Source organism: Dasypus novemcinctus, chromosome X (assembly GCF_030445035.2).
Source record: "Dasypus novemcinctus isolate mDasNov1 chromosome X, mDasNov1.1.hap2, whole genome shotgun sequence".
Lineage (NCBI taxonomy): Eukaryota > Metazoa > Chordata > Mammalia > Cingulata > Dasypodidae > Dasypus > Dasypus novemcinctus.
Genome location: NC_080704.1, coordinates 27,870,693 through 27,896,256, shown reverse-complemented (window position 1 = coordinate 27,896,256; position 25,564 = coordinate 27,870,693). Strand labels below are relative to the sequence as shown.

General features: G+C 38.2%; 1 protein-coding gene across 2 annotated transcripts in view; it reads right to left on the bottom strand.

Moving 5' to 3' along the window:
• Positions 1–613: 613 nt before the first annotated feature.
• Positions 614–25,564, bottom strand: part of PDK3 (pyruvate dehydrogenase kinase 3) — a 74,443-nt gene continuing 49,492 nt past the window's right edge. For both annotated transcript variants that reach the window (XM_058291202.2, XM_071213236.1), the window contains exons 7-12: positions 16,421–16,497; positions 14,955–15,056; positions 14,465–14,575; positions 10,599–10,712; positions 9,221–9,360; positions 614–5,710 (exon numbers count right to left, since the gene is read on the bottom strand). In XM_058291202.2, coding sequence (XP_058147185.1) covers positions 5,680–5,710; positions 9,221–9,360; positions 10,599–10,712; positions 14,465–14,575; positions 14,955–15,056; positions 16,421–16,497 — 575 coding nt within the window. In that variant the 3' untranslated portion in view covers positions 614–5,679. The remainder of the gene's footprint in view (positions 5,711–9,220; positions 9,361–10,598; positions 10,713–14,464; positions 14,576–14,954; positions 15,057–16,420; positions 16,498–25,564) is intronic.

Below are 25,564 nucleotides of genomic sequence, written 5' to 3'. Positions count from 1 at the left end.
CTGCTCGTTGTCTAGTGGAATGTGCTGACTACTGAGGAAAGGATGCTTAAATCCTGCAAAGAGACCAAATGAAACCTTCAACCTGAACAAAGCTGCCTTACCCGAGATCTACCTGTAAATGCACTTGCTAAACATTAATATGTGTGCTTCTAGAGTGGGCCCCAGACCTACGAGCCGTTTCAGTGTATATTCGTGAATAACTAAACAGATCCCAATGTGGTCTATTTCTTCACAACCTAAATTGTAATACGGTTTGATAAGGCCCGTAAGGAAGTGTCACAGCAGAGCTTTTGGGAGGGTTACATACCCTTAGTTGGACAGCTCAAGAGAGGACCTGTTAATAAAAAATAGCTTAGGGGAGCAGGTGTAGCTCAGTAGTTGAGCGCCTGCTTCCCATGTACGAGGTCCTGGGTTCAATTCCCAGTACCTCCTAAAAAAACCACAAAAACTTATACTTCTTTTGACAACTCTGATTGTGTGCTAGTTTGAAATATTCTATTTTTTTAATTACCCAATTTAAACTGTCAGTGGTTGATAACTTAAGTTCATTAAAATTACATAGGTGTCTTATTTTCAAACCAGAAATCTCCAATAAAGGGAACAGGAAACTAACTTTTAGTTTTCTTTCCATACAGAACAATAAACAAAAATCCTTTATTGGTTGTTAATGGTTCTTGCTGGTAACAATATTGGTTCCTTCTGTTTACTAACATACAGATTATGAAGGATATTAGCTTCAAAGTCAATGTTTAAGCATCTGGACTCCTGGGAAAGAGGGCAGAATAAATGCCTGTTTATTATGTAACTACTCCTGCCCTCCAACACACACATCCAAAAACTGAAAAAGAAACCGTCTATAATGAAACTAGTAAAAGCCACAACCCCATGCCATGGACTCTAGGGCAGTGCCAATAGATACACTGAAGTCAGGGCTAATCAAAGGAGTCCCATGTTGGCCAGGTATTTCTCTAGTCTCACGCAGGCCCCAATTACTGGGCGGTTAATGAGAGGCTTCTAAAGGACTCTACTAACAAATCCCTAACTTGGAGAAGCAAGGACTGACAGCAGGAGAAGCTGAGAGTACTCTGCATGGGCACGTTTCCAGAAACAAAGGGTGGGAAGAGAGGTGGGCTACAGGCAGGCCTCAGGTATACCATCTGTGATCATTCGGACTGGCTTCCTAAACAGGAAGGGCAGTGGGGAGCAGAAGCAGAGGAGAGAGACAGTAACTCAGGAGCCAGTCACACAAATGCTGATATATAATCCAGACAAGTGAGAGAAGTCTGGATTCCCCCACTTCTCCTGCTAGGGTGATGCCTGGTGGAGATGGGGAACTCTTAAGGAGAGCCCCTGTCCCCCAATGGGACACCCCCCTGCCCCAGGGCAGAGGATTCAACAGCATCCACAGGTGGCACTCAGAGACAACATACCCGAAGGAGGCTTTGCTTCAATCATTTCCCCACCGTCCAAACAGCTGGATAAAAAAACCAAAACAGCCTCCACAAATGACAGTCCATCAATATCTAGCCTTAGAGTGCAAGTTCTAAGGTGATCATTCATACACTTTCCAGCTACAAAAGGAGAAGTGAAGGAGGCTTTATCTCATCTTGGGCAGACAGACCTGGTTCCACTCAAAGGCAAATAATAAGCAGAAAAAGTCATCATGATACTTGTACAACAGTATAAAAACAAAACAAAGAAGAAAAGGAATGAAAGAAGCTAAAGATAGTTCAGTACATTCTGGAAAAAGAATCACTTCAAATGCCAAGAAAATTGTTGACAAAATGGTTCAGCCCTCAAAGAATGAAATAAGGAATCAAAGAGGACAATATAACCAGAGAAAACTGCTGCCAGAGCTCAGGAAAGAAACAGATAAAAAATAAAACTATAACAGAAGTGAAAGCCATATTAGGAGCCTCGAGGCCTGGGATCACTACAGGAATCTGAGTCAGTGAAATGGAGGCTAAGCCTTGAGGAAAAAAAAATCAGTATGAAAAAAGGCAAGAAGATGAAAGTGATCAACGAAAAGATGAATGTGAAGGAGAGATAACACAGAGGCAATATAGGGGCAAATTCACGAAGACAACAACAGAATAAACCCAAATGAAATGTAAATAAGACCCAGATGTCAATATCTAATGCTTATTACTGTGTACCAGGAAAAACCAACAGACAACTGTTAACCCTGGGACATACTCGAATGAATTTAAGGAATTTTCAGGATAAACAAAGGATCACAAGTGTCCAGGGCAAAGAAGCAGGTTACCTATAAAAGGAGAAGCAAAATTTGTCTGCCCTTAGGCCTCTCAGCACCACCAGTTATTAGAAGACGATAAAGTAATGTCTTCATAGAAATGAGGGGGAAAGGATGTGATCCAGGAATCCGCCAGCCAGCCAGGTTGTTTTAAGTAATGGCAACAGAAATACATTTGTAAATATGCAGGAAAATCTAACTAGCTGTAATCCAGTCCACCTAAAGATAAAAGCATCAACTTCCAAATGTGTAGTCTTTGTATAAAAGGGCTGGCAGTGAGCACTGAATCCATTCAAACATAGACTTAGTCTAAATAACTACAGTAATTACCTACGGCTATACACTTTAAGTTGCCTGTCTTTCTAGGTAAAAGCTGCCAAATTCACTCCATTATCTCCTCTTACTAACTATGCCACAATGAAAACACACAAAAGACAACCTCTTCTGAATGGAATTATCTTGTACTCTATAAGATTTTGGTTTATAGCTTACCCTTGAGAGTTAGTATACCCAGGAAATTCCTCAAAAGAGATAATGCTAATTACCTGGTACATTGTTGAGAGCACCCGCCTAGGAAGGAGAAGACCCACCTACCCACTTTGGTTCATCTCTTCACCTGCCGTGCCGCCATAGCAGACTACTTGACTGCCGTGGGACCCGTATGGAAAACAGAGGTAATGATTCCTGCGTGGCCCACCCCCCCATGCCCCTAGCATTGAGAGGACCACATAGGATGGTACATGCTCACGTTTTTTGGTAATCTATCAGCAAGGCTAAAAAACCACATCATTGTTTGGATTGAAAGAACCCAATATATTAAGGAGCCAAAAACAGATATTCAGAGACAAAGAAAGGATCAGATAGCTCTTATGGATCCATCCCTACTTCCTTCATTTCTCTACATTTTAAAATCATTTCCTGGCCCTACACTAAGGCTATCCATAGCTTCTGACCTGGATTATTTTTAATTTGGAAACAAGGATAGTCAAGAACTTTGAAAGATGCTGCCCCACAGCCCCAAGTGATTTTTTGATTCAACCAGTATTTATTAGGCATCTACTATATGCCAGACACATGAAAGAGTAAATTCAAGAAATATGGAGGAATGGGGAGCATTAACCTGATTTAACCGAATAAGGGGCATTGTCTATTTTTATTTCAATCTATATGTAGAAATTTGACCATGTGCTTATAGACCCACCCAGCAAACAGCCAGAGGGAGATGCCTATGTTCAGAGAATCACGTACAGCTAACAAAAAGGCTAGTGAAATATTTGCTAAGGGAGATGGTAAAACTGTGAGAATTCAAGACATTTCTGAAACCCTTCTTGTGGTTGCTATAGGAGCCAAGTTAAAATTCTTAATGCAGAAAATAAAGACAGAAGCACTCTTGTCCTGGGGTCAGAGAGATAGAAGAAGTAAAAAAGCTATGCACCAATGACTCGCAATTACATTATTAAGACACTGAAATAATCTTGACTTCTGAAAAAGATTTAGATAGGGAGGAATGTGAGAAGATGTTCCCACACCCTATCTTCCATATTCAATCTCGTACATGGTTTGTTGTGAGAGCATAACGATCAATGTGCCTTCCTCAATCACACGATATAAAAACATTGACAGAACAAGGCAGCAGGTAACACTACTGGAATCTGCTGGCCCCCTCACCTCTAGAGTATATCACACATGAAAGTGTAAAAGTATGGTTAGCAATTGAGGCCTAGTAAGATACCAATATGCTATCTAATGTTTATCAAGAAGCTGAGGCCCTTAAATGTAAAGGACCGCAATTTTTACATCTTTCACACAGCAAGAAAATAATTATGTGGGACAGCCCCAGCCACATGACATCAACTTAGACCTTAAACCAATAGATGTACCCATCTCGTCATGCCTCTCAGAAGCACGTCGGTATTCCTTTCAGTCAGTTGATTATTATAAGCTCTTGGATGAGATCCTTCTAAGGACAGAAGAGAGAGATCTCTCAAAGGAGGAAGGGAAGGACCATAAGCTCAGGTAACAGAAATGAATTGAAAAGAAAATCAGATTCCGTGGAACTAATAGAAACAGATGTAATCACCCCACGTGCGGTTGGGCAGAGCTAGCTTATGACTAAAGAACAAGGAGCACTTTACAAGTTCAAACTGGTAGATCAGTGGGACTTGATACTTAAAAATTTGACTGAAACATTTATGTGGACATTAACAATGGGAGAAGTCAGAGTAGATAATATATATGAAAAACAGTGGTGAAGAGAAACACATCCCGTGGAGCTGTGTAAGATGCTGATTTTAATACGGACTCTCAGACGGGTTCCATTTCTAAAGGGAAATGTAATATGGTTCCTCTCTTCTTACCTCAAGTCCTTTCCTCCTCTGCCAATTGCCACTTCTAACTTTTAGGAAAAAAGGAAAGGAATGTGAAAATCAGATTTAGCTGACAATTCTAAAACTGGCTAAAGTTAATGAAAATTTCCATTACCTAAGGCATTAAAAAATAAACAACTGTTTCCCTACAATAGTCCATTTCACAACTAGTAAAGTGCTTCACACAGGAACTTCCAATTCCTTAGACAACTATTAAGGGATATAATATGACAAAGATACAGTATTAGATTGGTTAAACTTTTGCATAAGCTTTACAAAACTCCACTTCCTACTCTTTACAAACTTGATATTGACCGGAAGGCAGTTTTTCACTTAAGATCTTTGAAAACCAAGTGGTTAAGTGAAAACTTCCAAGACAACTTTTGGAATGCTTTAATCAACAGAATGGAAGTATACAAATTAATTTTCAAATAAAATCAATGCTTCAATGATTAAAATCTAACACGAAAATACCCACACCTCACAATGAGAACACGATCGGATGGAGGAAGGCAAAAGTCTAAATCAGAGTGTTGAAGTGGGATGCATGTGAGGGAGGAAGAGCTCTGGGACTGATTTATCAAGACGAGCTCAGATGATGCCTTCAACTCCCAGATTCCCTGGGCCCTAGTCAGTGATTTGACATAAACATGGTATTTGATCACAAGGAGCAACAGACAACAGCACCTGCTGTGTCTGGAATGGGGAGAGAGCTCAGAATTCTGTGGAGGCTGTAGGCACACACCACTATGATTGCGAAGTGTAGGGTATGAGGACGCGAGAGCCCAAGGGAGGCTCCATGTTCTTTTGTGCCAGGTACCAATCATACCACAGAGCAAGGTACTAAGAAAAATGATTCAAGTTACTAGTTTAGTGGAAGAGCGAGAGTAGCTACAGCAAGGGCTTCCAAGGAAAAGGTCCAGCTGATACAGAGAAAAACATTCAAGCACTGGAATAACTAAGGTGCCACACTCAGAGTTGGTGGAGGCAAGAAGGTCTCTATGGTTGACTTGAAGAAGGCAATCTTTCTTCACAGAGATGACCAGCGCATTTGGTTCTCTACAGAGTTCTATTGGTCTTGACCTTGTCCCTACAAAGAAAATTAAAAAAAAAAAAATCCATATGAGTTTGGGCTCAACTTCCTCTATTTTACCCAGGACTTACCCAGAGCATTTAGTTACATTGATAATTTAAAAACCTTGCCTTATCTCAGGATTATTTGATGGCTACTACAAGAAAAGACTTATGATTTATATATACTTTAAAATAGTTCTTTATTCAATTAAAAGCCTGATTAGAAAAATGGGGAAATACTGCTAATGGGTACGGGGTTCCTTTTTGGGGTGATAAAGATGTTCTAAAATTAGATAGTGGTGAGGGTGGCATGAACATCCCAAAAACCACTGAGTGACACACTTTAAAAGGGTAAATGTTGTGGTATGTAAATTATATCTCAATAAAGCCATTATTTTAAAAACCTGATTGGAGAATAAATTTTCTTGGAATTTCTCATATATAAAACATCTAGTGAATTTACCATACCAACTAAATACTTCCCCCAAATCCTCAATAATTATCCAATTTATAAAATTTAACACTTTTTAATTGTAAGGCGAAGCATTTTAGAATTTTAAAACTTGTTTTCAGCTAAAATTTGTCTAATAATATGTTAGAAATTAAGGCTCATACCTTATTAGTATACCACCTGTTAAACTACTCAGTTTTAGAATTGTCTTTAAAACAATACTCAATTAAAGGTCTTTAAAAACAACCTAAATGTGAATTAACAGGTCATGTTGATGCCTGACATGCTACTTCACTTATATACACACCTAAAATGGAATCAAGGGAAATTGTGCTAAGTGTTTCAAGCTGATTTAGCTTAATCTTCGCCAGGGAGGAGAGAGGGGGCGGGGAGTGTGTGGGGGGGTGGGGGGTATTTCATCATTTGAGATGTGGCCAATTCAGCAATATCACACAGAAGCTCATCACTACACTTCCACAGAAAAAATCCAACATCAGTACAGATACCCTTGATATCATGCATCAGAAAAGACCAAGGCTACTGTAATGGTACAAAATCGCAAAGCTATATAAAATATATTTGCACACAAATACCTTTCTATTACTTTATGGTAAGGAGGTTAAGAACCAGGTGTTCAGGTAAGAAGAAATATATGCAATTAAAATATATGACAGAGAAACATTGCAATGTTAAAATAGAACTAAAAAATTCAATGCAAACTTATGACTTGTAAAAAAATACTTTATCACTCTGTCCAGAAAAAGGGCCTAGAAAGGATAGAACAAGCACTCCCAGCTCCCAGTTGGGTCTCTAATACCTATTAAAAGGAAACTGCTCTTTGACGGAAATGGCTGGCTCCAAGAGGGGGGCTGGAAGATATAAAACGAGCCTAGGATATCATCGTGAGCCAGAGAGCAAGGAGGCTTTCAAAGGTAAATGGATTTTTGTCAATGAAACATATAGGATCTAGCTCAAAAACCCAAAGGTGTGCCGATTTAAACATCAACAAGAACAATGACCATTACATGTAATAACATGGATGGATTTCACAGAAAGCTAGCACAGAAGAGTACATACTATATTTTCTTGTATGTTAAGTTCAAGAAGAGGCAAAATTTACCTATGGTGATGGAAGTAAGAAAAATGGTTACCTGGGAAGGGGGAAGAGTTTTATTAGAATGGGGCCTTTTCGGGTGCCAGAGATATAAATGTAAAAATTCACCAAGCTATAAACTTAAGATTTGTGTACTTTACTATATATATGTCATACTTCCATCAAAATAAGTACTGTCTGAAACATATCAAAGCAATAAAAATCTTTAATATCCATATATACATAATAATATTCAAAACAGAGAAAACCAGAAACTCATTTGTCACCAACTAAGGTAGGTTTTAAACCAGCTTTACACATTGAAAACTGATAATTAAAGGGAAATATTGAAACACTTATCCTCCTTTGTCTGGAAGGTACCTAAATGGCCATAGTTGATGAGGAAGAGCTTTACTTTATAGGAGAATGTAAGCTAATAATTGTCAAAGAAGTGATATTTTAAAAATATCACTGTACATCTATACAGTGCCAAAATACCACAAAGATTACTTTCTAGTTGAAAAAGGATCAGAAAATCACCACCTAAACTATGGTCAATCTCAAGATCACTAATGATGGATCAACCAGGTATCATGGGTTTCGTAGTATAATTCTGCAACAGCACTTAAAACATTCCACAAAAAAATGCTTAACTTGAATCAACTTTCAGTTTACAAGAAATACAGATGGAATTGGGAACAAACTAAATGATATTTCAAAGAAGAAAAACAAATGGATGTGGGACATTCTGCCCATCTCTCAAGGAAATAGAATTATTCTAGATTAAAAACAACTTGAGACATAACCAGAAGTGTTATGTAGTCCTTGAATGAACCTCGGTTTGGACAAATCAGGGGAATTTTAATGATAAGAAAATTTATTGACACGGGAAGGGGGTGATTGTTAAATCAACCAAAAGCAAGTTATAAAACTGAAAAAATACATAAGTAAACAAAGTAAAATATCTGGAAGGATACGCACTGTAACAATGGTAACCTCTGGGTTGTGAGAATCCATGCTGCTTCTTTTTTTGCTTACTAATATTTTCTAATATTTTACACTGTACCTACACTGTTTTTATATTAATAAAAAGTATTTTAAAATTTTTATTGTGGTAACGTGTGTGTACATAAAAAAGTTCCCATTTTAACCATTTTTAAGTTTACAAGTCAGTGGTTAATTAGGTTCACAATGTTGTACAACCACCACTACCATCCACTATAATAAACCTTTTTATCACCTGAGCAGAAACCGGTACTCATTAAGCAATAACTCTCCATTCCCTGCTCCTCCCGTCCCCTACAGGTAACTTCGAACCTACTTTTGGTCTCTGTGAATTTGCTTATTCAAGCATTTCATATAAGTGGTATCATACAATATTTGCCCTTCTGTGCCTGCCTTACTTCACTCAACAATGTTTTCAAGATTCATCCATGTTGCTGCATGTATAAGAACTTCATTCCTAACAAAAAGTTATTTTCAATGAAAACAAATCCCTTACTGCTGCTAGTAGAGCTGGGGCTTAAGGGTAGCCAGAAGAAAAAAAAGTTGGAAACCAAATCGGATGATTTTCCTTATTACTATGAAATAGTGAAACTCATTATTCTGTGATTACTGGTAATTTTAACTTCTTTATATTTTTTCAGTTTCAACTCACAAAATCTCTCTAAAGATTCTTCTAGAGTAAATCTCTATGGATGATGGCAAATTGCAAGTCTTTACTTCCTGTTGTTAAGAACTTTCAACAGCTCTACAGTTCGAGGGGTCCCAGAACGGGGGGCCTCCATTTGAACAACCACTCTGGCTACCCAAGTCTTGCTAGCCTGCCTGTCTGAGGGGAAAAGTCTGCTCTAATCTTTCTTTCCCTAACGATCACTTTGCTTTTCCAGTGATAAATCTGCAAAGAAGATATGGCTGAAAGATCTCAATTGTCTGGCACATGAAAGAGGCATTTTATAATAAAACTCAAAGTGGAAAATTACTGTTTAGCCCTGTATTTTGAAGCATCTCTGGGTTCTCTGCTAGGATTGCTCCAATCATCAGCTTCAGGTGTGGTCTTGTAATGGCGCCATGCTGACTTATTAAAGACCGGAAGTCTCTCAAATGATTCACTTGAAAGGGCCTATCGGAAAAATAAAAATGTACACCAAAGTTCCAGTGCGTTATTTTTCTTATATGCAATACGAACGCAAATTTTACTATTTAAAACATTGGAAACCTTAACATATTTGTGAAATTGTATTAAAACCACTTTTTGGTGTTTATTTAGACTGGCCAGGATAAAATTAAAGCATATCTAAAGGAATCAAAACATTCACTAATTCCAAATCAGTAGCAAAGTATTCATAAGCAGAACAAAACACACTGTAATTCAGTAAATAACTGCTTTGGGAATACTCAATGGTCTTGACTATAGGGCCTTAGACCAAGCACTACTGTTCATTGGGCAACTGCTCTCTCAAAGGGCCCAGGAAGGAAAAAAGTTCATACATACCAGAGTTATAAACATAAGCCCATAAAGTAATACCAAATATCACTTAATTTACATGCACTGTAATCGAAAACAAATACCCCAAACAACTGGCTAAATTATGGTATAACATAGAGTAGCATACTATTCAGCTGTTAAAAAGAATGAGGCAATTCTATAATAACTGGTATGGAAAGATCTCCAAGGCATATTGGAAAGTATGAAAAAACGTAGATATCTGTATGTTTATAAATGAAGAATCAACTCTAGAAGGATCAGCAAGAAACTGGTACCTATGAGCACCTCTGGGGAAAAGAACTGGGTGACTGAGGGACAGTGGTGGGAAAGGCTTAGTTTTCCCTTTTGTAGCTTTTACATTTTGTGCTATGTGCCTATATTACCTATTCAAAAATACTCCAAATATCCTAGAGTTTAGAAATAAAAGTTGAACACCAATGAATGAGAAAAACTGTATTACAGAGGACTTTGTTATTACGTCAACCTTTTATATAACCATATTATGATTACTGAATTCTTATAATGTTCGGAAAGTCAGAGGGTTTTTAAAGCAAAAGACTATAGACTTCAATTTATAAAAATCTGTCTCCTTTTAGACTAGTCCTTTCAATGGATATGCAATTTAATAAAATCATAATTTTTGAATTATGGTTTTAAAAGCCAACATTTTAATTTTTATTTCTCCATGTTTCATATTTTGTTATACCTGAGCATAAAATCATGGGTGAGAGATAACATGGCTTTCACATGAATCAGAAGTAAATCTGAGCTGTGTTTAAGAAAAGATATAGTGCTATTCTCGATCAGTTTTTTGAAGTTATAGCTTTAAAAAGTAAAGAAGCCTTCATAGTAAGAGCAGTTGAATGTGGTACCTTCAAATAAATGACTGCATCAGTACCCACTCCTTCCATGGAATAAAGCTTTAGATCTCCTTGAAAATATCTAGCATACAGACGAGAAATTGGCAAACCATAACCAAATCCAGCCTATTGAGAAAAGAAAATTAATACAGTGAGACATGCACAAATAGTAACCTGTTTAGTATGAGGGCCATTCAGAGAAAATTAAAATAAACTATGTAGATTTAAATCACAAATTATTGATTCAACCTTTACAATGATGGGTTATATTTTCATCTACCGCAAGCCATCCTTTTTTCACAATGCAAGACACTTCTCATGTGTTTGGAAAAGAATAGAAATATTCCAAATTTTGTCTATTTTTAAAATATCAAGTGGGATTTGATCTGGTAACAAAATTAAACATTTCAAGGTTTCAAAATCAGATTTCCTTGTTCTTTGAACTGAAAAAAAATGAAATTAGCAGCACAGGAGTTCAAATCTAGCAGTAACAAGGATGAAACATTGAAAAGAATTTCCTGAGAGGCTACTTCCTAGGATTCTGGACATGCTACAGTAGGTTGTTATATTGTAGTCCATGTATATAAAAGATAAGAAAAAAATCCAGTATCCTCCTGTATCTCTATATCACAGAACCCTGTGTGTTGATAACAAGTTGTTAGAAAAAAACATTCAGGTATTGACAAGAACAATAAGAACAATTGAGACTAATTTCAATAACTTTTGGAGTGTGGGGGGAAAGAAACAAATCCACTAAGGTTCATCAGCTCTGGTGAAATCTATTGGCAAGGTTAAGGAAGAAGAGCAGTGGTCTGAACCAGGCTAACACATGGCTAGAGTAGTCATTGCCTGGGCTTGGATGCAGATAGATCTAGGTTCAAATCCACTTTCTGTGTGACTGAGCTGTTTACTCAACCTCTCTGAGACTGTTTTCCCATCTGAAAATAAAATAAAAAGCATATCTCAGTGCTTCTATAAGGGTCAACTGATATAATGAATGTAAAGTCTTAGCACAGTATCCTAAATAAATGGATGCTGGTATTATGGCTACTACAGAGCAGCAATTTTACCAAGGTGCATGAATTTCTGCCATTTTCTAAGATCTTGACTTGAGACCTTCCACAAGCTAGGGCCTGACTCAAAGGGCTGGGTGTGACAGAGTGTACCCTGTCATTTAAGGACTTAGTACTGGCTGAATGTGGCCAGTAGTGAGGATGAGATAACCATTATGGTAGAGTTAGTTCTGTACCCCAGGAGGAAAAAAACATGCTGTTAATCTCATTCCTGTGGGTGGGAACTCATTGTAAACAGGAGTTTTTGAAGATTATTTTCAATTGGGTGTGGCCAACTGAATCAGGATGAGTCTTAATCCTATTAATGGAGGCTTTTATAGAGAAGGTCACAGAAAGAGAAGCCACGGGCAAGTGGCTGGCAGCTAGAAGTCAGTGGAGCCTGAAAGAGAACAGAGAGTTTATTGCCATGTGAGGGAGAAGGCCAAGAAACCCAAGGATTGCCAGCACAAAAACACCACAGTCTTTGGCAAGAAACCACTGCCTCGCTGACGCCTCAATTTTGGACTTCTCCTGGCATCAAAACCACGAGCCAATAAATTCCTGATGTTTAAGCCAGTCTTTTGTGTGGTATTTGTCATATCAGACTGGTAAACTAAGACATCTGTAGTAATGACTGAGGGAAGCGGATGTGGCTCAAGTAATAGGGCCTCCGTCTACCATATGGGAGGACCCATGTTCCATTCCTGGGGCCTCCTGGTGAGAAAAAGAAGAGAAAGTGTGCCTGCATCGTGAGCCAGTGCCCGCGTGGCGAGGTGAGTGCCCGCATGGTGAGCCAAGTGCCCGCATGGTGAGCCGAGTGCCTGTGTGGTAAGCCAAGTGCCCGTGTGGTGAGCCAGTGCCGGAGCAGCGAGCTGAGTGCCCGCACAAGTGAGTCATGCAGCAAGATGATGACGCAACAAAAGAGGAGGAAGGGGAGAGTCAAGGTGAAGTGCAGCAGAGACCAGGAACTGAGGTGGTGCAATTGACAGGGAACCTCTCTCCACATCAGAGGTCCCCAGGATCAAATCCCAGTGAATCCTAGAGGGGAGGGACGAGAAGAGAAGACAAAAAGAGAAATAGATACAGAAGATCTCATGCGAATGGGCACAGATGGCAAAAACAGCAGGTCGGGGGAGCGAGGGGAATAAAAAAAGTGAATGTAGTAACAACTGAGGTAATCACAGCAGAGAAAACAGCACACTCCAGGAAGAGATCCTAGGACATCTGCTTTCTACATTCAAGCGAGGCACAGAGCCTGCCCTCATGTCCAACAGAGAAAAGCAGAGGACACTGCAGTCCAAAGCAGTGATGAATGTGAGGAAATAGGTAAGTCCAGAATGTTACGGAACACAGAAGAGGAGCCTCTAACCTGGAGTTGGTGAGGCTCAGGAAAGTTTTCCCAGAGAGTTGAGGCATCAACAGGAGTTAGCTAAGAGGACATTCCCAAAAAAGAAAAATCTCAAGGCACAGAGGTATAAAACAGTGAGTTGTTTGGTGAGGAAGCTGTATTTTCTAGTAGCACAGATCCACATGCTCAAGTTTAAAGCTGAGGATATACTAACTGGGAGAGATGCTGGTGGAAGCATTTCCTCAAAAGGAGAGGCAATGTGGTACACTGAGAAGAACACAGACTTAGTCAATTCCAGCTGTGCCATTAATTAGCTCGACAACCTTGGGCAAGGTACTAACTCCTTTAGGCCTCCATTTCATTTTTTCATCTATAAAATGGGAGGCTGGATACATAAATTTTTAAGGTCTCTTACTTCAACCCTTCGGTTTCTTTGAAAAAGAAAAAAGCCATAGCAGCTATCCGCTGGATACTATTTTAAGACCTAGAACAGACAATCCATATTCCTTTTAAACAACTGCAGAAGGCTCTAGATTTGTTTGTCATGTCTTTTTTTCTTTTGACATTTATTTAAGTAGGCACCAGAGCCTGGTCATTGCGATGCCTTTCAAAATTGATCTTTCATGAATTTTCTTGAATTCTGTATAAATGACTTCCCCTCCGTCTTCAACATGCTGAGTTAACAGTCTGGAATAAATGATGCAAAGTGTTTGATATTTATTCACACAAATAAAACATAATCCTACATGCTTATCAGTCAGGTAGAACTCTAAAATGAAACTTAATTTATACCCTGAACCATTTTGCACACTGATATATATGTTGCTGTGTTTAATGACAAAGGGTTCAATTGTTGTTTGTCAATTAGAAACACTCAGCAGGGGAAGAAAGTGTGGCCCTACCAAGATCTAAATGCTACCATGGTAACAAGAGGCTTTTTTCCCTGCCTTAATAGAGCTCTTCAGAGTGAGACAGAAAGGGCTCTGAAAATGCATACAACATCTATGTTTTGTGCACGTATCATTTAATATAAATTTTTAATGTTTTCATAATTTAACCTTTTAATTATATAAATAAATTTGATGGTAGAAGTTCAAAGCCTCTGGGTGATTGTGGCCCGGACCAAGCTGCAGCTATACACCTGATCCCGTTCCTTTGCTCTCTTAATATTAAACTTCCACCCTTTTCAAGAGCACTAGGTGGTAAATGGCACCCCAGTAGCAGTCTTACTGCAGTGATGTGCCTTTTCTCTTTATTTGGGAGCCAGACACTCAGCTGTGTTTCTTAAATATAAACTAGAGAAGAAATCTAAGTCAAAAGGATCCACAAAGAAAGTAGCAGAAGCATAACATTAAAACTAAATCCCCCTCCTCCAAACCATACAGAAAACATTCTGATTCAAGGAAGCTAGTGCAACAACCTAGGGGGAGAGCCAGCCTTTTCCAAGTCCCTTCTCGTGTCACGTTTAAGATGCTTACCAAAGGGGCAGCTCTTGTAGGCTCCAGGCTGGGTCTAGGAGCAGTTGAATACATATAGTTAAAAAGACGATCTATTTTCCGCAGTGGGACACCACCACCTTGGTCACTTATCTGCAATGCACAAAATGTTTTAAACAACCAAAAAAGTCAATCTATACTGTCATTAAATACAATACGCATCAGATTGCTCTAAAAACTTATAAGGGCTTTGAATCCCCAATGAAATATGGCTTCTTTGTGAACAGTGTGAAAGAAGGAAGGCAAAGTAGTGCAGTAGAATCCAACAGGCTTGGCTTGAGGTCTTGTTCAGCTGCAGGTTCCAGAATAACAGGGCTCCAAAGAAGTTTAAATGAGATAACAAGCCAAGGATCTAGCACAATATTGTCAAATAAGGCATTTAATAAATGTCAGTTTTCTTCCCTTTCCTCTTTTAAATGTGTAGAGATCATTAAATCAACTGATGAAGTATAAATGCAAATAAAGCAGTTACCTTAATGGACAAGTCTTCTTTGCCCAATGTAACAAGGGTCTTAACAGCTGGGTAGCCCTCTTTTCTATCTTCATGTAATTCTACTGTTGCTCTCATTGAGTTCTAAAATAATAAGACCTTCTTTTTTAGCATATCAATGACTCACAAATCACAATTTTTAAAAAGAAAGTAACATAGAAAGTACTTAAATACAACAATTCTTTTGTGGGGCAAATATTAGTTGGGTTTATATGGCATCTTTCCTCCCCCTCCAAAGAGCTTAGTTAAGCATGTGTTTGGATCCAGGAAAAATTCCTCACATTTTATTTTATTTTTCATCTAGTTTGCCCCATCTACCAAGTTAAATATTTCTTTATTTCCTTTTTTTTTTTTTGGTTTTTGGTTTAGAGTATTTAAATTATTCAACTCTTACCCAAGAGGAATGTTTTTATCACATGTAATGAGGCTGCAGAAGCTGATTTTTGCACTTTAAATCCTATTTATCAGTCTGCATTTATAGCGCACCTTTCCTCTAAAGAAGACAGAAAGACTGAAAAGATTCATGCTTCCCATAAAAATTAATCATTTGGTTGAAGAAAAAAAAAACCACGTAGAAATCTCAGCTAAAAAGAAATTCTGAAAAAGCCACAGCTGTTGAAGAGCAAATTCACAATTGAATGCCCATCTCAACCTTAAAAGTGTTACATCAGTAACATTATAATTTTAGGAAGCAAATCAGCATCACTGATTCTTCAGGTGTTCAATTTAGGGCTTTACACATTGGAAAAAAATGAAATTTTAGCTCAAATGCCTTGTGCCTGTAATACTGCTACTGTAAATGCCACTAACTACTGGTTAACAAAAACAACAGCTCAAGCTGTAGGTAGTCTAAAAAGTCTTGTCTTTGTCCTTTTTGGTCCAGCTCTTCCCCATCTTTCCCCTCTGCCTCTCTCAGCTCTTCAGCATTGATTCAAATATGTAAAACATATATGGGGACCTCATATTTTTTGAATGTAACATTTAAAAGAAAGTAAAGAAGAAAAAAAAATATGTAAAACGTTCCCCGTATCTTTCAGGATTGGAACAGTCACTGATGCATCAATACAGTTGATGTTCAGAAACATAAATATGCACAGACGAATTTATTCTGATCTGGCTACTACCAATAAAGTCTGCCGGGTTTGGAAACTAAAAAGCTTCTCAGATCCCATAACTGGAGTAAAAACAGTATAGATTTTCCATAAAACCACTGAAACACAATTAAGTTTCAAAATCAATATGTACTAATATTCACAAAAACCATACGTACACAGCAATTTTTCATCTCACAGTGTACAAATGATAAAACCCCACAGGATATCAGAAATAGAATTTTTAAAATGGTTATGCAAAACCTTTTTCTTATGTTAATCTAATGAATCCATTATGCCCTGAATCAAAGTAATTTAAAATGAAGACTTCTTTCTGTGTTTTTAAATTCCACTTACCTTGAACAACTCAAATAGCATGTGAAACAGATGTGAGGGCACATAAACTACCTGAATAGGTTTGTCTGGAGCTTTGGCTGAAAACAGAGACAAAACCGTCAATGAATAAGGACCCAAAGAAAGTCAAGAATGATTTCTGCATTCTATTTTCCAAGTACATAAAAAGGAATGCCAAAAAAGGCCAATTTAAGTTTCCACCTCTAAGGAGGCAGGGCTAAGAGAAAAGTGTATGCTTTGGAACTGAGCAAGCCTGGGCTGAAATTCCAGGCTTCACTTGCCAGCTATGTGACCTTGGACAAATTATTCAATCTCTTTGACACTCAGTTTCCTCCTGAACAGAACTGGAATAGTACTGCCTATATCATAATGTTCTGAGAATTCCATAAGATCCTCTAAATATCACCCAGCATTTCTCAAGTGAGGGGCACGTCCCCCACCACTGGCTCCAGTGGTAAGCTGGGAAAATGGGAAGCCACAGGAGAAAAGGGGCACATCATCGCCGAGAACTGGACTAAACAGCGATGTTAAATGTTGTTAAATTTCAATAAGCAAGGCATATCATACAGCAGGATGCAAGGTTCATGTAACATTTTCTGCCAGCAGTTAGCACGCAAACTCCTGGAGACCTACAGTCCTTTGTCCAAGTATCAGGGATCCTCTGAGGAAAATTTGAAAAACACCAAATCCCACATCAAGCACTAAGAACAGCATGGGATATATAGAGGAGGTGCTCAAAAATTTAGCCCACCTCCTCTTCATGACCCAGTGTCACTTAAGAAATGGAAACTACATTTCCATTTTGAGTCGAACTACATTTTCCACGTCGAGTAGAAGAGAGACATACTCACCCATGTTATAACTTCAACTTAACTACTTCCTCTAATAAATAATTAACAATAGTATGAATTGGAACTAACTTTTGTTCGATACCTAATAGTTTACAAAGAGCTTTCACAGGGAAGCAGACTTGGCCCAATGGATAGGGCATCTGTCTACCACATGGGAGGTCCAAGGTTCAAACCCTGGGCCTCCTTGACTCGTGTGGAGCTGGCCCATGCGCAGTGCTGAAGTGCGCAAGGAGTGCCGTGCCACGCAGGGGTGTCCCCCACGTAGGGGAGCCCCACACGCAAGGAATGCGCCCTGTAAGGAGAGCTGCCCAGGGCGAAAGAAAGTGCAGCCTGCCCAGGAATGGCGCCGCCCACACGGAGAGCTGACACAACAAGATGACGCAACAAAGAGAAACACAGATTCCTGGTGCCAGTGATAAGGATAGAAGCGGTCACAGAAGAACACAGCGAATGGACATAGAGAGCAGACAACTGGGGGGGGGAAGGGAGAGAAACAAATTAAAAATAAATAAATCTTTAAAAAAAAAAGAGCTTTCACATACATTATCCAATTTAATCCTCATGACCACACTGCCTGGTTCACAGGGTGGGCCGCATTATTATAAGAGACTTGATAACTTGCCCACAGGAACAGAAGAGGCACTGAAATTGGACACCTGAACCAAAATCTTTTGATTCTGAATCCTGAACCCTTTGACAATCATTTATTTTTAAATCACAATATATGCAAAGGGTTAAAACATTTTTTACCAGAGAAAAGAAAAAGTCCCTCCACCCTATCCCATCTTACCCCCCACCAAGTTCTGTACCCAGGGGCAGTCAGATTTTACTATTTCCATTTTAGTTCTTATACACACCATCAAGGCAGGCAGTAAATCCACCCCAGAAAGGTGTATATGAGATACACATTTCTCAATCTTTACATATATGATTCACTTGACTGAAGGTTTGGCTAGGTGTAGAATTCTGGGTTCAAAATTATTTTCTCTCAGAATTCAGAAGGACAGTCGTCTGGCAATGACAGTACAGCTTGATGAGTTTAATACCAGTCAGGTTTTCATTCATGCTGCCTGCTCCACCTTGGTTGTAAAATTTTTGATTAAGAACAAATATTTTTGATTAGGAACTAGACTGACCAGTTGAGGAAGCTGGTATTCATTTCCTCCCTGTAGCTCCTCCCTAAATGAGAAGGATGACTTGGAGCTCTGTGTCCATGGCAAGGCTTTTCAACTGTCTTTAGGATGAGCAGGTAGTAAGTTGGCCTCCTACCATAGGGTCCCCTAAACGCTCAAAGGAAGAAGGCTTTACTTTAAGATACCAACACTCACATGAACAGGCCCTGTTTTTTCCAGGTTGTTTCTTTGAAAGAGAGAACTTTTATTTTTTATTTTTTGCCCAGGGGAAAAGTCCTGCTGCTGTTTGTAGGTAGAGCACTGCCAGAGTCAGGCATTCCCCATCATCCCTCCAAGCTTTTCCATATACCAGTTTTCAGTTAACCCCTGACTTGGACTTCCTCATCTCATTTCCAGTTCTTTGCACTACTCGGCTCTGTTCCAAGAGTGCCATCCTTCAAGGTTAATCTTTGGTGAATGAGGTGCCATCTCTGCTGCAGTTTCTTCCTTCCTGAGTTCTATTCTGTTCTATTAATCAGCATACCTCGGCTGGTCAACTTCTTTCAGGAGTTGGGATTGTGGTTCACTGATGAGCCCCTCTGATTTCCCATGCTGTTTTTTCTTGTATGCCTTTACTGTCATTTAATGGGGCCCAAGGAGCAAGCTGAATGCTTAGTCTGGCTTGTACCAAAATGCATGATAAGTTATATAAACATCCTTCTGTATTCAACTTTCTCATGCCAAATTCCAAGGAAATTCTAATCTTAAAATATCTTTTATAGCTTTTTCCCCCCAGTTCAACCAACATTCTCCAGCTGTCATTTGAAAGCAAGTTCAATTACTTGTACTTATCTCTGGGAACATTATAGTTTAGATTGCTTTCCTTTCTTTTAAAACCACATAAAATGTTTTTGTCCAAGAATATTCCCTAATCCTGAGTCCAGTGGCTATTAAGTAGTCAGTCCTTAATAGATGTTTGTTGACTTTCTAAAATCAGACACAAATGGAATATGAATTTTCTAAGGGTACATTTTAAAATGTCAGTGGACAAAATGGTCCAGGTTTTTCATCCTCAAACCTCAAGAAATAATAAAGTCTACATTTTGCAAATCATTACTCCAAATACTACTAGTTGAAACAACATTTAATAAATAGCAATAGAACTCTACTTAGGATATTTGTTTTTAGATAATTCTGCTAAAAAATGCAGAAAAAAAACCCAAACCTGTCAGCTAAGCAGAGAAAAAAAAGGATTTCAGAGAAAAAGTAGCTGGGAATTTAAAAATGGCTAATCAAGTCCCAAAGTCAATGGAAAAGGATATTAAAAACAGTAGATAGTATGATGCAAAGACACACTTGGGATCAAGCCCTGACTCTGGCATTTAACAGCTATATTAAGTTAATTAACCTACCTGGGCCTCAGCATTTTATCTCTCAAAGAGGGACAGTGCATGTCTCACTGGGTTAATATCAGGATTAAATGAGATAATGGTGATAAACTAGTTCACGTAGAGCCTGTCACACAGTAAATACTCAGGAAATGTTGGCCATTATTAAGAATTAATATCTAAAGAATTAATAGGGTTACCAGTAATGGCTTTTCAATAGTCATATGGAACTACTTGACTGAAAATATCCACAAAAGTATCCAATATGGAGAAACCAGAGGTTAAAGGTCCAAGAATGGATGCATACCTTTACTATGAATGCTCTTATAACCAAATAAACATAGTATGAATTAAAATTTTGATGTTTCCTCCCCAAACCCATAGCTATGAATTATTTCTTGAAGGACAAGGCTAATCCAGCAATAGTGAAGACATACAAACAGTGACGATAGGTCTTATCTTTCCCAAGTCAACCCTGGCTCACAATAGCCACTCTTTATTAAATATCTACTATGTGTCAGGTGCTATACTTGAAGCACTAGAGACATTATCTCTACCCTTCCACCATCCTGTAGGGTGAGCTTACGGATGAGGAGGCTGAGTCTTACCGAGGCAAAGTTCTTGTCTAAGTGTCATCTTGCAAGTGTCAGATTTGGGTTTCCCTCCAGCTGGCTAGCTACAAAGCTCACCTCTTTCCCCTAAGCCATGCTGCCTTACCATACAGATACTAAAAAAGGTAAGGCAAAATGTTTATTTGCTTAACGTTGTGACAACTCATTTCTCGAGAATGAGAATGTTGAAGTAAGAATGATAAAACTGCTTCTGTCTTTGGAGAAACCAATTATGGATTGCCACAGATGACTAGTCAGAAATATTTTAAACCTGATACAAGATAAGTAAAATTCTGTTATTTCAATACTTCTGCTAAAAGTGTTACAGAAAAGAAATCATAAAGGAAATTTTACTATATCTTGCCCCCTATATTTGGAATTCTAATGACTACTGATAAAAACTGATAGTGTTCCCACAGTATATTCTATATAATCCAGTTACTACTCTATCAGGGCAGACCCATAAAAAATGACAATTCAGAAACCGAAGATTAAATATCAAACTAGTAGAATTCCAAGTCTTAGGTAGTAACAAATTGTTCTTTTGGGTTAAAGGCAGCCTCACTCACTCTGAAGTCCTGAACACCAAGCAGCAAGTGATATCACTCTCTGACTACTGTTAAAGATACCTGTTGTACAATAAAAGCATCTTGAAAAGGGGTACTATGTTAGTCTATACACGCTCTGAAAATTAATCTATTAAGAATCTGGACCTGACTTCTCCCTAGGAAAAAAGGTAGCTTTCATAAAAGCAGGAAACACACATGCTCTCATTATAAAACAACAGCATCTTCTTAAGGACCAACCTCCAACCAATACCTCTAATATGGAACTTGTTAGAGCTAAAGTAATTCCTTAAACATGCTCACAAAGAGTGCTGACATTCAAGAAATTATAAATATACATTACCAAAGCAAGAGAAAACTAAGGGCTACCCATAACAACCACTGTTCATTTATCTTCATGATGGGAAATAAGATTTTAAAAATCATTCATGATGTGAAGTCTAAGAAACCTGCCTAACACAGGGTCCTGAAGATGTTTCCCTATGTTTTCTTCTAGGAGTTTTATAGTCTGGCTCTTATATTTAGGACTTTGATGCATTTTGAGTTGATGTTTGTATATGGTGTGAAGTAAGGGCCCAATTTATTCTGCAAATTGACATCCAGTTTTCCAAGCACCATTCGTTGAAGAGACAATTCTTTCCCGATTAAGTGGTCTTTGCCCCCTGGTCAAAAATCAGTTGCCCATAAACATAAGTGTTGATTTCTAAGCTCTCAATTCAATTAAATTGTCTATATGTCTGTTTTTATGCCAGCACCACGCTGTTTTGATTACTGTGGCTTTATAGTAAGTTTTAAGATTGGGAAGTATGAATCTTCCAACTTTGTTCTTCTTTTTTAAGATTGGTTTAGCTATTTGGAGCCTCTTTCCCTTCCATAACTGGGATTGCATTCAGACGCTAAATCACTTTAGGTAGAATTGATACCTTAACAAGATATACTTTTCCAATCCACGAACACAGATTAGCCTTCAATTTATTTAGGTCTTCTTTGATTTCTTTTAGCAACATCATGTAGTTTTCTGTGTACAAGTCCTTTATGTTCTTAGCTGGATTTATTCCTAGAGATTTGACTTTTTAGTTGTTACTATAAATTGATATTTTTCTTGATTTATTCTTCCTATTGTTCATCACTAGTGTATAGAAACACTACCAATTTTTACGTGTTGAGCTTGTACCCTGCCACTTTGCTGAATTCACTTATTAGCTCTAGGAGCTTTGCTGCAGATTTTTCAGGATTTTCTGTATATAGGATCATGTCATCTGCAAATAGGGAAAGTTTTACTTCTTCCTTTGCAATTTGGATTCCTTTCAATTTCTTTTTCTTGCCTAAGTACACTGGCTAGAACTTTCAGTACAATGTTAAATAATGGGTGACGGTGGGCATCCTAGTCTTGTTCCTGATCTTAGAGGGAAAGCTATCAGTCTTTCACTACTAGGTAGGATGTCAGCTGTGCGATTTTCATTAAATGATCTTTATCATGTTGAGGAAGTGCCCATCTATTCCCAGTTTACTAAATGTTTTTATCAAGAAGAGGTGCTGGATTGTGTTAAATGCCTTTTCTGCATCAATTGAGATGATCATGTGGGTTTTCCCCTTCATTTTGCTAATGTGGTAAGTACATTAATTGATTTTCTTTTTTTTTTTTTTTAAAGATTTATTTATTTATTTAATTTCCCCCCCTCTCCTGGTTGTCTGTTCTTGGTGTCTATTTGCTGCGTCTTGTTCTTTGTCCGCTTCTGTTGTCGTCAGTGGCACGGGAAGTGTGGGCGGCACCATTCCTGGGCAGGCTGCACTTTCTTTGGCGCTGGGCGGCTCTCCTTACGGGGTGCACTCCTTGCGTGTGGGGCTCCCCCACGCGGGGGACACCCCTGCGTGGCATGGCACTCCTTGTGCGCATCAGCACTGCGCATGGGCCAGCTCCACACGGGTCAAGGAGGCCCGGGGTTTGAACCGCGGACCTCCCATGTGGTAGACGGACGCCCTAACCACTGGGCCAAAGTCCGTTAATTGATTTTCTTATGTTGAACCACCCTGGCACACCTGGGATAAATTCCACTTGATCATGGTGTATAATTCTTTCAATGTGCAATTGGATTCAGTTTACTAGTACTTTTTGAGGATTTTTGCATCTATGTTCATAAGGAATATTGGTTTGTAGTTTTCTTTTATTGTGGTAGAGCTTTATCTAGCTTCGGTATGAGGGTAATGTTGTTGGCTTTGCAAAATAAATTAGGGTGTGTTCCCTCCTCTTCAATATTTTGGAAGAGTTTGAGTGGGCCTGGTGCTAGCTAATTATTCTTGGAATGTTTAGTAGAAAGTATTTGGAAACCACATATCTGATAAGGGTTTAATATCCAGAAAATATTAAGAAATCCTAGAACTCAGCAACAAAAAGATATACAACCCAATTTAAAAATGGGAAAAAGACTTGAAAAGACATTTTTCCAAAGAAGATATACGAATGGCCAAAAGTACATGAAAAGATGTTCAACATCATTAGCCATTAGGGAAATGCAAAATCACAACCACAACAATGTGCCATTTCCCACACACAAGTATGGCTACTATTTTTTTAAAAATTGGAGAGTGGTTGTAGCTCAGTGGTTGAGTACCTGCTTCCTATGTACGAGGTCCCGGGTTCAATCCCGGTACCTCCTGGAAAAAAAAAAAAGGAAAATTACAAGTGTTATAGAAGACATTCATTCTCATTGCTGGTGGGAATGTAAAACAGTATAGCCACTGTGGACAGGTTGGTGTTTCTCAGAAGTACAGAAGTAATTTACCATATGACCTGTAAATCCCACTTCAAGGTATATATCCAAAATAATTTAAAGCAGGGACTCAAACAGATATTTGCACACTAATGTTCATATTGGCATTATTCACAATTGCCAAAAGAAGGAAGCAACCCAAGTATTCATTACTCAATGACTGGATAAACAAAATGTGGTATACACATACAATGTAATATTATCCAACCATAAAAAGTAATGAAGTTCTGATATGTGACAACATGGATGAACCCTAAAGACATCATGTTGAGTGAAACAAGCCAGACACAAAAGGACAGATACAGTAAATATGAAATAATTAGAATAAACAAACTCAGACTCAGAATCTAGAATATAGTTTCCCAGGGGGTGGGGTGGGGTAGGGAATACAGAATTAAGGCTTAATAGGTACAGAGTTTCTATTTGGGACAATGGAAAAGTTGTGGTAAGAGATAGTGATGATGGTAGCACATTGTGAACATAGTTAACAGCACTGAATTATATATGTGAATGTGGTTAATGGGAAATTTTAGGTTGTATATATGCTATGAGAATACTTTTTTTTTAAATCCATGGAACTGCACAACACAGTGAATCCTAAGTTAAACCATAGACTATAATTAATAGTACAATTATAAAGACCACAATCCAATTTTAGAATTATTAAGATGTGCTTTCATCAATTTTAACCAATGTACCATACCAGTACAAGGGGTTAATAATAGGCTGGTATACGAGAATCCTGTATTTTATGCATGACTGTTCAGTAAACCCACAACTTCTCTAATAAAAAGGAAAATGGAAGAAAAATCATTCATGAGATACTGCCAAAAATAGTAAAAATCTTCTCATGGTGAGGTAAATTGCCCAGCATGATAGCCTGGGCTGGTAATAAATGTGCTGACACAGCTGGCACCCTGGAATCAGCAAGAACAGGCTTGCTGCTCTGGACTTCAGAGTGAGTGAGGCTGCCATTAACGCAAAAGAGCAATTTCTTACTGCCTGCGAATTTACATTCCATTGATTGACAAGTATAAATCTAGACAGATCAGGTGTGTCCTAGTCAGTAGGAAGAAACAGAGAGAATTTTAAGATGCTTCTAATCAGAAATACTCAAGAAAATTCCACTTGGTTCTGATAGTGTATTGATTCAAAACAGGGACACAATCCTTCCCAGAGAACCCAAAAGACTTTGAAAACCAGCTTTGATTCCATACCGTCTAAGCAGAATGTACAGGCAATTGTCCTTTGACAGCAGCCTAAAGTATTTTCACATTTTTATTTCATTATAAGAGAATTACATTTTGGGCATATTTTTGGGAGGGAAATTGGTTGTATCTTTAATTGTAAATGCCCATAACCTAAGACACAGTCATTCCATTTCCAGGAATCTAACCTACAGAAAAACTTTCATGTGTTCACAAATTTACACACACACACACCCCTTTTATTGCTCATTAAATGTAATACAGGAAAGCTGGAAATTCTAAATGTCCACCCATAGGGAAATGGTTAAATAAATACTGGCAATCTACACTATGGTTAATCTATAAATGACATTAGTACAGGCAAATATTTTCAAGGTGAAGCAAAAAAACACCAAGTTATAGAACATGTATACTTTGAACCTCATATATGTGAAAAGCAAAGCTCTGTATGCGACTGAAGGGGGTACTTTCATTTTTTATTCTACATTTCAGTATTGCCTATTCTTAAAATGAGCATGTCTCTTCTGTAACTTACAAAATTTTAAAAAATAAAGTAACTTGTAAAGAACTACAAAATCATATGAATAATACAAAAATCAGCTATAATTCCACTATCTAGAGAGCTGTTGTTTATATTTTG